Consider the following 12,190-nt stretch of genomic DNA (forward strand, 5'->3'; position numbering starts at 1 on the left):
TTTTAATTATTATTGCAGTTTATTTTATTCTCTTTCATTAATTTAACTTTAAAGCAATTACATCAATGACATGAAAAATTAAGTATGTTTTTCTCTTGAATGGTACGAGCTACAGAAACACAGAAAGAAGTGATTTTAAAAATTAAATAATTTATTTTACCACAAACACACAACACACACACACACTGAGGAATGCAAAGTCATGTAGTAGTGTATTGCATTTCAGGGTTTCCAATATCCAGTTTTCTATTTTCGATAACATATTCTATTTGTAGAAAATTTTCGGTAAAATTTTCTCTTTTATAGAAAATTTTTGATAAAATTATGTTTAATAAATAATAAATGTTTAATAAAAATTTTTTGATACAATTTTCTCTTTTATGGAAAATTTTCGATACAATTTTCTCTTTTATAGATAATTTTCGATACAATTTTCTCTTTAATAGACGTTTTTCGATAAAATTTTCTCTTTTATAGAAAATTTTCGATAAATTTTCTCTTTTATAGATAATTTTAGATACAATTTTCTCTTAAATAGAAAATTTTCGATAAATTTTATTTTTTATAGATAATTTTCGATACAATTTCCCTTTAATAGACTTTTTTCGACAAATTTTCTCTTTAATAGAAAATTTTCGATAAATTTTCTCTTTTTTCTTTTTTCGATAAATTTTCTCTTTTATAGAAAATCTTCGATAAATTTTCTCTTTTATAGATAACTTTCGATACAATTTTCTCTTTAATAGACTTTTTTCGATAAATTTTCTCTTTTATAAAAATTTTTCGATAAATTTTCTCTTTTAAAAAAATTTTTTTGATAAATTTTCTCTTTTATAGAAAATTTTCGATAAATTTTCTCTTTCATAGAAAATTTTTGATAAATTTTCTCTTTTATAGAAAATTTTCGATAAATTTTCTCTTTTATAGAAAATTTTCGATAAAATTTTCTCTTTTATAGAAAATTTTCGATAAAATTTTCTCTTTTATAGAAAATTTTCGATAAAATTTTTTCTTTTATAGAAAATTTTCTCTTTTATAGAAAATTTTCGATAAAATTTTCTCTTTTATAGAAAATTTTCGATAAAATTTTCTCTTTTATAGAAAATTTTCGATAAAATTTTCTCTTTTATAGAAAATTTTCGATAAAATTCTCTCTTTTATAGAACATTTTCGATAAAATTCTCTCTTTTATAGAACATTTTCGATACAATTTTCTCTTTTATAGAACATTTTCGATACAATTTTCTCTTTTATAGAAATTTTATCGAAAATGTTCTCTTTTATAGGAAATTTTCGATAAAATGTTCTCTTTTATAGAAAATTTTCGATAAATTTTCTCTTTTATAGAAATTTTTCGATAAAATGTTCTCTTTTATAGAACATTTTCGATACAATTTTCTCTTTTATAGAACATTTTCGATAAAATGTTCTCTTTTATAGAAAATTTTCGATAAAATGTTCTCTTTTATAGATAACTTTCGATAAATTTTCTCTTTTATAGATAACTTTCACTTTTGATAAATTTTCTCTTTTATAGATAACTTTCGACACAATTTTCTCTTTTATAGATAACTTTCGATACAATTTTCTCTTTTATAGAAAAATTTCGAAAATTTTTCTATTTTATAGATAATTTTTTGATATAATTTTCTCTTTAATAGAAAATTTTCGATAAATTTTCTCTTTATAGACAATTTTCAATACAACTTTCTCTTTAATAGAAAATTTTCGATAAATTTTCTCTTTTATAGATAATTTTCGATACGATTTTCTCTTTTACAGAAAATTTTCTATAAATTTTCTCTTTTTAATAAACATATTTCGAAAAATTTTCTCTTTTATAGATAATTTTCGTTACAGTTTTTCTTTCATAGAAAATTTTCTCTTTAATGGACATTTTTCGATAAAATATTCTCTTAAAAAGTTTTCGATACAATTTTCTCTTTGATAGAAAATGTTCAATAATTTTTTTCTTTCTTTCTATAAAAGGCGAAATTATCTCTTATATTTTATGCAAATACCACTTTAAGAAGATTTTCGTTAAGATTTTTTCTATATAGAAAATTTGTGAAGAAATTTTCGATTAAGTTTTCTCTTTGTAAAGTTTACTCTTTTTACAAAATTTTCTATCAATTTTAAACTCACATTATCTTTAAATATCAAATATTTTTTTCAATTAATTTGCTTTAACCATTCAGCCATATTGTAATTTTATTTAAATAAAAATATTTAATTTCCAATCCATAATAAAGTGCCTTAAGGAATTCACAAAGGCGTTCCCACCCACACATATTGAATGTGTTCAAAAATGTATTAATGATTTTTAATTATTATTGCAGTTTATTTTATTCTCTTTCATTAATTTAACTTTAAAGCAATTACATCAATGACATGAAAAATTAAGTATGTTTTTCTCTTGAATGGTACGAGCTACAGAAACACAGAAAGAAGTGATTTTAAAAATTAAATAATTTATTTTACCACAAACACACAACACACACACACACTGAGGAATGCAAAGTCATGTAGTAGTGTATTGCATTTCAGGGTTTCCAATATCCAGTTTTCTATTTTCGATAACATATTCTATTTGTAGAAAATTTTCGGTAAAATTTTCTCTTTTATAGAAAATTTTTGATAAAATTATGTTTTTTATAGAAAAATTTTGATAACATTTTCTCTTTATAGCAAATTAACGATAAAATTTCTCGTTTTCTCATTTTCGATAAAAATTTTTCTTCTTTAGAAAATTTTCGAAAAAATTTTCTCTTTTAAAGAAAATTTTTTATAAAATTTTCTCTTTTATGGAAAATTTTCGACAAAACTTCTCTTTTATAGAAAATTTTCAATTAAGCTTCTCTTTTATAAAAAATTTTCGATAAAACTTCTCTTTTATAGAAATTTTTAAATAAAGCTTCTCTTTTATAGAAAATGTTCGATAAAACTTCTCTATATATATTTTGTATTCTCTCTTTTATAGAAAATTTTCGATAAAACTACTCTTTCGATAAAATTTTCTCTTTTAAAGGAAATTTTCGATAATATTTTCTCTTTTATAGAAAACTGTTTATAAAATTTTCTCTTTTATGGAAAATTTTCGATAAAATTTTCTCTTTTATAGACAATTTTCTATAAAATTTATTCTTTTATAGAAAATTTTCTATAAAATTTATTCTTTTATAGAAAATTTCGGTCAAAATTTTACTTAAATAGAAATTTTTTGATAATAGTTTCTCTTTTAAAGAAAATTTCCGATAAAATTTCTCTTTTATAGAAACTTTTCTCTTTTATAGAAAAATTTCGGTAAATTTTCCTCTTTTATAGAAAATTTTCGGTAAATTTTCCTCTTTTATAGACAATTTTCGATAAAATTTCCTCTTTTATAGAAAATTTTCGATAAAATTTCCTCTTTTTTAGAAAATTTTCGATAAAATTTCCTCTTTTTTAGAAAATTTTCGATAAAATTTCCTCTTTTATAGAAAATTTTCGATAAAATTTTCTTTTTTATAGAAAATTTTCGATAAAATTTTCTTTTTTATAGAAAATTTTCGATAAAATTTTCTTTTTTATAGAATAGTTTCGATAAAATTTTCTTTTTTATAGAATAGTTTCGATAAAATTTTCTTTTTTATAGAATAGTTTCGATAAAATTTTCTTCTTTATAGAATAGTTTCGATAAAAATTTCTCTTTTATAGGAAAGCTTCGATAAAATTTTCTATTTACAGAAAAATTTCGATAAAATTTTCTATTTATAGAAAAATTTCGATAAAATTTTCTATTTATAGAAAAATTTCGATAAAAATTTCACTTTTGAAGAAAATTTTTGATAAAATTTTCTCTTTTAAAGAAAATTTTCGATAAAATTTTCTCTTTTAAAGAAAATTTCGATAAAAATTTCACTTTTGAAGAAAATTTTTGATAAAATTTTCTCTTTTAAAGAAAATTTTCGATAAAATTTTCTCTTTTAAAGAAAATTTTCGATAAAATTTTCTCTTTTAAAGAAAATTTTCGATAAAATTTTCTCTTTTAAAGAAAATTTTCGATAAAATTTTCTCTTTTAAAGAAAATTTTCGATAAAATTTTCTCTTTTAAAGAAAATTTTCGATAAAATTTTCTCTTTTAAAGAAAATTTTCGATAAAATTTTCTCTTTTAAAGAAAATTTTCGATAAAATTTTCTCTTTTAAAGAAAATTTTCGATAAAATTTTCTCTTTTAAAGAAAATTTTCGATAAAATTTTCTCTTTTATATAAAAGTTTCGATAAAATTTTCTCTTTTGTAGAAAATTTTCGATAAAATTTTCTCTTTTATAGAAAAATTTCGATAAAATTTTCTCTTTATAGAAAAATTTCGATAAAATTTTCTCTTTTATAGAAACATTTCGATAAAATTTTCTATTTATAGAAAAATTTCGATAAAATTTTCTATATATAGAAAAATTTCGATAAAATTTTCTATTTATAGAAAAATTTCGATAAAGTGTTCTATTTATAGAAAAATTTCGATAAAAATTTCACTTTTGTAGAAAATTTTTGAAAAATTTTTTCTTTTAAAGAAAATTTTCGATAAAATTTTCTCTTTATAGAAAAATTTCGATAGAATTTTTTCTTTTATAGAAAATTTTCGATAAAATTTTCTCTTTTTTTAGAAAAATTTCTATAAAATTTTCTCTTTTCTTAGAAAAATTTCGATAAAATTTTCTCTTTTCTTAGAAAAATTTCGATAAAATTTTATCTTCTATGGAAAAAATTTGATAAGAATTTCTCTTCTATGGAAAAATTTTGATAAGAATTTCACTTTTATATAAAATTTTTGAAAAAAATTACATTTGTAAAGAAAATTTTTGAAAAAAAATTTAATTTTGAAAGAAAATTTTTTAATAAAATTTTCTCTTTATAGAAAATTTTCGATAAAATTTTTGGGAAACTTTAGGAATAATTTTAAAATTTTAAATATTACATCCAATATCCCCAAGACTGAAATATGAAAGTAAAAAAGTGGTCTCCCTTAATGCTATTATACCTACATTAAATTAAGAAAAACTACAACATACATCGATAATCCAATGTATATCATTAATTTTAAGTACCAGAAAAAAAAGGAACTCGTTCAGTGTTTTCTGTTTCTTCTTCTTTTGTTATTTTTGCATTAGTAATGGGAAAGAAGAAATTAATACTTTAGCTCATGTCAATTCATGAAACTCCTTAATCAATGTAATTCAAGTGCTACTTAATGTAAAAACAATTTGTTGTTTCTTGTCTGTGAGTGTGTGTATGTGTGTCTCTTTCTGTAATCCAATATGCTTTTGAATCTTTTTAAGTGAAAATTTGTAAATTGAAAAATATTTGTTTACAAGAATTCGAGTGTTAAAAAAAAAGAAAACATAAAAGAATCAAAAACTAAGTGCTGTTTTTTAATGACATTCAAGAGTTTCGACAAAAACCGAAAAAACGTAACAAATGACATTAGTTTTTTGTTTAGGTTAAGAATTTTTAAATGCAATGATTTTTAATTGCTTTTAAGGGAAGAGTTTCTTTATTTATAATCTTAACACACTTACCTATAATAGTTATCAAGATCATAAGACCCAATACAACCGATGTCGCAGCCATACGTATTAATTCACCCAAATCTTCAGGACTGGTCATATTCCCACTCGCCGTTCCATTGCCAAAGGGATCGGTGATATTTACTAGATCTGCCAGCAGACTAGTATCGTTTAACATGGAATCATTGATTAATAGTGAACCTAAATCTACTGCTACATTACTAAACATATTGCTATCGGAGGAAGTTGGCAACGTAAGTGTTGATGGTGTTGACGACGATGATGCGGATAATGTCAATGAGGCTGCTGTTAGAAGAGAGTCCGAAGCAAAAGTATTACTTTTACTGCTGCTACCGAATATAGCAGTTGTGGCAGTGACTGTGGCAGCAGTTAAAGCGGCTGTGCCGCTTAAAGTATTCATTATACGACTGCTAGTGGTGACATCGTGTGTGGTAAATGATGCTGTTGTGGCAGCTGTCAGCGGTGAGGTATAAGCGGCTGATGAGATGACATATGTGTTAGGATTTTTCTCATTTGCAATGAATATATAATCCAAGGCATCTGTAAAAGAGAAGTCAAAAAGAAATATATTAAAATTTTGAGTAAAATAATTAAAAAAATATAAAACATTTTTTAAAAAAGAATAATTTAAAACTTTATCAATTATTTTCTTAAAAGCAGAAAATTTTATCGAAAATTTTCTATAAAAGAAAAAATGTTATCGAAAATTTTCTATAAAAGAGAAAATGTTATCGAAAATTTTCTATAAAAGATAAAATTTTATGGAAAATTATCTATAAAAGATAAATTTTATCGAAAACTTTCTTTTAAAGAGAAAATTTTCTATTTAAGAGAAAATTTTAACGAAAATCTTCTATTAAAGGGGACATTTTATTAAAGAGAGAATTTTATCAAAAATTTTCTATTAAAGAAAAAATTATCGAACATTTTCTATAAAAGATAAAATTTTATTGAAAATTTTCCATAAAAGATAAAATTTTTATTGAAAATTTTCTATTACAGACAAAATTTTATCAAAAATTTTCTATTAAAGAGAAATTTTTACAGAAAATTTTCTACAAAAGAGAAAATCTTACCGAACATTTTTTATGAAAGAGAAAATTTTGTAGAAAATTTTCTATAAATTGAACATTTTTACTAAAATTTTCTATAAAGTGAAAATTTTAACTAAAATTTTCTATAAAAGTGAAATTTTTATCGAACATTTTCTATAAAAGTGAAATTTTTATCGAACATTTTCTATATCGAAAATTTTCTATAAAAGAGAAAATTTTCGATAAAAGAGAAAGAGAAAATTTTATCGTAAAGAGAAAATTTTATCGAAAATTTTCTATAAAAGAGAAAATTTTATCGAAAATTTTCTATAAAAGAGAAAATTTCCTATAAAAGAGAAAATTTTATCAAAAATTTTGTATAAAAGAGAAAATTTTATTGAAAATTTTGTATAAAAGAGAAATTTTTATCGAAAATTTTCTATAAAAAAGAGTATTTTATCGAAAATTTTATATAAAAAGGATTATATTATTGAAAATATTCCATAAAAAGGATTATTTTATCGAAAATTTTCTATAAAAAGTATTATTTTATCGAAGATTTTCTATAAAAGAAAGTATTTTATCGAAGATTTTCTATAAAAGAGAGTATTTTATCGAAAATTTTCTATAAAAGAGAAAATTTTATCGAAAATTTCAAATAAGAGAAAATTTTATCGAAAATTTCAAATAAGAGAAAATTTTATCGAAAATTTTCCATAAAAGAGAAAATTTTATCGAAAATATTCTATAAAAGATAAAATTGTATCAAAAAATTTCTATAAAAGAGAAAATTTTATCGAAATTTTCTATAAAAGAGAAAATTTTGTCGAAAATTTTCATAAAAGAGGAAATTTTATCGAAAATTTCCTGTAAAAGAGAACATTTTATCGAAAAATTTTTATAGAAAGGAAAATTTTATCGAAAAATTTCTGTAAAAGAGAAAATTTTATCGAAAAATGTCTGTAAAAGAGAAAATTTTATCGAAAATTTTCTATAGAAGAGAAAATTTTATCGAAAATTTTCTATAGAAGAGAAACTTTTATCGAAAGTTTTCTATAGAAGAGAAAGTTTTATCGAAAGTTTTCTATAAAAGAGAAAATTGTCTATAAATGTGAACATTGTATTGAAAATTTTCTATAAAAGAAACTTTTGTATAAAATTGAAAATTTTATCAAAACTTTGGTATGAAAAAGAAAATTTTATCGAAACTTTGGGATGAAAGAGAAAATTTTATCGAAAATTTTCTATAAAAGAGAAAATTTTATCGAAAATTTTCTATAAAAGAGAAAATTTTATCGAAAATTTTCTATAAAAGAGAAAATTTATCGAAAATTTTCTATAAAAGAGAAAATTTTATCGAAAATTTTCTATAAAAGATAATATTTATCGAAAATTTTCTATAAAAGGGAAAATTTTATCGAAAATTTTCTATAAAAGGGAAAATTTTATTGAAAATTTTCTTTAAAAGAGAAATTTTATCGAAAATCTTCTTTAAAAGAGAAAATTTTATCGAAAATTTTCTTTAAAAGAGAAAATTTTATCGAAAAATTTCTTTAAAAGAGAAAATTTTATCGAAAATTTTCTTAAAAAGAGAAAATTTTATCGAAAATTTTCTTTAAAAGAGAAAATTTTATCGAAAATTTTCTTTAAAAGAGAAAGTTTTATTCAAAATTTTCTTTAAAAGAGAAAATTTTATTGAAAATTTTCTTTCAAAATGAAAATTTATTGAAAATTTTCTATAAAAGAGAAAATTTTCGATAAAATTTTCTGTTTTATAGAAAATGTTCTTTTTAATGGAAAATTTTCGATAAAATTTTCTATTGAAGAGAACATTTTATCGAACATTTTTCTCTCCATGAAACTGCATGATAGTTTTAAATTACAGTTCTTCCCATACTATCTCACTGTGCACTTACAATATAAAATTCATTACAAACAATAAAAGTTTCAATATAAATATAAATTTTATAACAAATAATAAAAATAATAAATAAAAAAAAAACTTTATTTATGTTTGTTATTGATAACTTACCATCAAAACTCGTTTTGCGTGCCATATTATGTGAGGCGGGCATAAAACTTCCGTTAACAAAAATGTCACTTTCCGTACGATTTGTTTATTTCAAAAACAACAAAATAAGTTGCGTTCTTCCTGGGCTCAGCAAGGCAAACAAAGCGCTGTTTACCAACAACAGCAAAAAAAAAAGCGTTTATTTGGAAAAAGAGGAATTTAATATTTTTGGCCAGGAAGTAAAACGAAATATTTGTTATGATTGAGTATGTTGTTGTTTTATGTTACCAGGTGCCAGTTAAGCGAAATATACATCAAACGTATTTGCTAAAGATGATTAAAACGATGATGACGTTGTTGGGTATTTGACACCAGAGTTTATTTTGATTTGATATTGTTTTGGTTTGTTGGTTGTAAATGTTTTTTTTTTCTCTTCTATTACTTTTGTATTTGTTATAGCAAACAAGTGTTTTTTGTGTTTAGGATTTCATTTCATTTAATTTTTTCTTTATTTATGATTATATATGTATATAATTTCGTATTTTTTAACATTTCATTTTTCACTTTATAAAAAAAAACGTAATTTTACTAATGGCCCTTAAAGCTAAACCGGATGTTATAGGTGGAAGTTGTTCATAAGTATGTGTGTGCAGGAAGAGAGGGAGTGTGTGCATGTATGTGTGTAGTTATTTGTAACGTTAACAATTGTTTATTCTAACGACTTTTTAAGTGTTTCAACTATATATTTTCTTTTTTTTTTTTTGATTACTTGTTAGCTGCGACTGCTGTTGTTTGTTGTTGGATATTTGAGCCTCCTGCTGGTTTTGCTATTGTTCTATTGCCGTTAGCTGGTGTTTCAATTACGTTTAATGTTCGACAAATTATTTCGTACATATTAAAGCAGTTTTTCTTGTCTTGTTTTTGCTTTATTTGCGTTTTTTCTTGTATAATTAGTTTTTTTCTTGTTTTATTCTCTTAATTTAATAAATTTCATATATTTTTGTATCGTTGTTTTGAGTTTTTTATTTTGCAATGTGATTTTCATTTTGTAATATTTCCACTTCAATTATGTTTATTTGCTTTATGTTTTGCCAGTTTATGCTTTGATTTCTTTGGCTTAATGTCTTTATTAAAAATTTGATATTGTTTAAGATGATGGCGAAAGTCAGGAAAAACAAATATTAAATTTGATTCAATTTTAATTCAGCAGAATTAATGTGAACCCGGTGAGCGTATCTGTATGTGTATAATCTGAAAGAAAAAAGAAAAATTTAGGAAATTAAAATGCATATTGAGGCACATTTTTATGTAAATTATATTAGAACATTAAGAATATTCAAATAACAAGAGAAAAATTTCTTTAAAAAAAGAAAATTTTACCAAAAGTTTTCTATAAAAGAGAAAATTTTATCAAAAATTTTCTATAAATGAGAAAATTTTATCAAAAATTTTCTATAAAAGAGAAAATTTTATCAAACATTTTTTATAAAAGAGAAAATTTTATCAAAAATGTTCTATAAAATAGAAAATTTGATCAAAAATGTTCTATAAAAGAGAAAATTTTCTATAAAAGATAAAATTGTATCAAACATTTTCGAAAAAAGAAAACATTTATCAAAAGTTCTCTTTAAAAGAGAAAATTTTATCAATAGTTCTCTTTAAAAGAGAACATTTTATAAAAAATTTCTATAAAAAGAGAACAATTTATCAAAAAGTTTCTATAAAAGAGAAAATTAAATCAAAAATTTTCCAAAAAAGAGAAAATTTTTATAAAAGAGAATATTTATCAAAAATTGTCTATAAAAGAGAAGATTTTATCAAAAATTGTCTATAAAAGAGAAGATTTTATCAAAAAGTTTCTATAAAAGAGAAAATTTTATCAAAAATTTTCTATAAAAGAGAAAATTTTACCAAAAATTTTCTATGAAAGAGAAATCTTATCAAAAATTTTCTATTAAAGAGAAAATTTTATCAAAAATTTTACATAAAAAAGAAAATTTTATCAAAAATTTTCTATAAAAGAGAAAATTTTATAAAGAATTTTCTATAAAAGAGAAATTTTCTATAAAAGAGAAAATTTTATAAAAATTTTCTATAAAAGAGAAAATTTTAACAAAAATTTTCTATAAAAGAGAAAATTTTATCAAAATTTTCTATAAAAGAGAAAATTTTATGAAAAATTTTCTATAAAAGAGAAAATTTTATGAAAAATTTTCTATAAAAGAAAAAATTTTATGAAAAATTTTTTATAAAAGAAAAAATTTTATCAAAAATTTTCTATAAAAGAGAAAATTTTATCAAAAATTTTCTATAAAAGAGAAAATTTTCAAAAGTTTTCTATGAAAAGAAAATTTTAGCAAAAGTTTTTTAAAAAAATAAATTTTATCAAAAGTGTATAAAAGAAAGTTTTATCAAAAGTTTTCTATAAAAGAAAATTTTATTATAAATTTTTTTATAAAAGAAAACTTTATCAAAAATTTTATATAGAAGATAATTCATCAAAAATTGTATCAAAAATTTTCCATAAAAGACAAGATTTCATAAAAAATTTGATATAAAAGAGAAATTTTTATCAATAATTTTCTATAAAAGAAAAATTTTAACAAAAATTTTCTATTTTATCAAAAGTTTTCTATAAAAAGAATTTTTATGAAACATTTTTCTGAGTTATTTTGTAACTAAAAACTTTATGCCAATCTGATTTGATGCAGTTTAAAAATCTAAAAAAAAAATCTTTAGAACGTGCAAACTGCACTTTGCACGTGCACGTTCACAGGTGCTTCACAATTGCCAACAAATATGCATTTATTTATTGAGTTGACATGTGTAATAGTAAATTATTGACGAATAACCTTTTATAGGTTTACAAGTAAGCATTTTGAACAAAACTCCTTTTCTACACTTAAGTATAAATTATAAGGGTAAGTATTGCAATGTCTTTATGCTAGTTTTGTAAACAAGTCAACATTTCTATCGTGAGTATAAATACTTTTAACATCTCAAATTTTGCAAAATTTTTGAATTTCACACTTAAGCCTTTTCCCACTTTTATGTGTATCTCTCACCACATAAAATATGGTGTTAAGAAAAGAAACAAACGAAAGAAAACACACCGAGAACCATAAAATTTTCATTTAAACTTTTACTTTTCTTTTCCTTTCCGAAACACCAAAAGAATAAAAAACGGAAACAGGTATGAAACTTCTATGTAAAAATACTTGAAAACAAGTTTCTACACGGAAACATATTTTTGAACTGTTCAGCAGCAACAAACAAGATGACTGTCAGTTTTAATATTTCATGCCACGACTACGAATAAGAGAGTTTTTAATAAGGAAACCTTAAAGTTTACATAAACTAAAGGACTAGGATTTATGAAAAGAATAAAGTTTTTGTTTGGATTTTGCAAAAGCTAAGTGCGATTACGAATTTATTTTGAACAACTGAGTAATTTGTTTAATTTTCCCATTGTTTGTTGGAGAACAATAGAAAGCGAAAACTTTACAGAACTCTTGATTATGGTGAACAATTTGTGAATTGAAAAAAGCTGATTTAGTGGAAGGAGGGTTTGAAATAA

The 12,190-nt window shown here is 21.5% G+C and overlaps 1 protein-coding gene across 1 annotated transcript in view; it reads right to left on the reverse strand.

The window, feature by feature from the left end:
- Nucleotides 1-9,859, reverse strand: part of LOC119613846 (5-hydroxytryptamine receptor 2A-like) — a 30,455-nt gene extending 20,596 nt beyond the window's left edge. The window contains exons 1-2 of the mRNA XM_037969913.1: nucleotides 8,635-9,859; nucleotides 5,560-6,108 (exon numbers count right to left, since the gene is read on the reverse strand). Coding sequence (XP_037825841.1) covers nucleotides 5,560-6,108; nucleotides 8,635-8,677 — 592 coding nt within the window. The 5' untranslated portion in view covers nucleotides 8,678-9,859. The remainder of the gene's footprint in view (nucleotides 1-5,559; nucleotides 6,109-8,634) is intronic.
- Between the last annotated feature and the right edge of the window lie 2,331 nt (nucleotides 9,860-12,190).

The sequence above is a fragment of the Lucilia sericata genome, unplaced genomic scaffold, assembly GCF_015586225.1.
Source record: "Lucilia sericata isolate MDLA Ls3-8-SP2 unplaced genomic scaffold, ASM1558622v1 Contig002362F_arrow, whole genome shotgun sequence".
Taxonomy (NCBI): Eukaryota; Metazoa; Arthropoda; class Insecta; order Diptera; family Calliphoridae; genus Lucilia; species Lucilia sericata.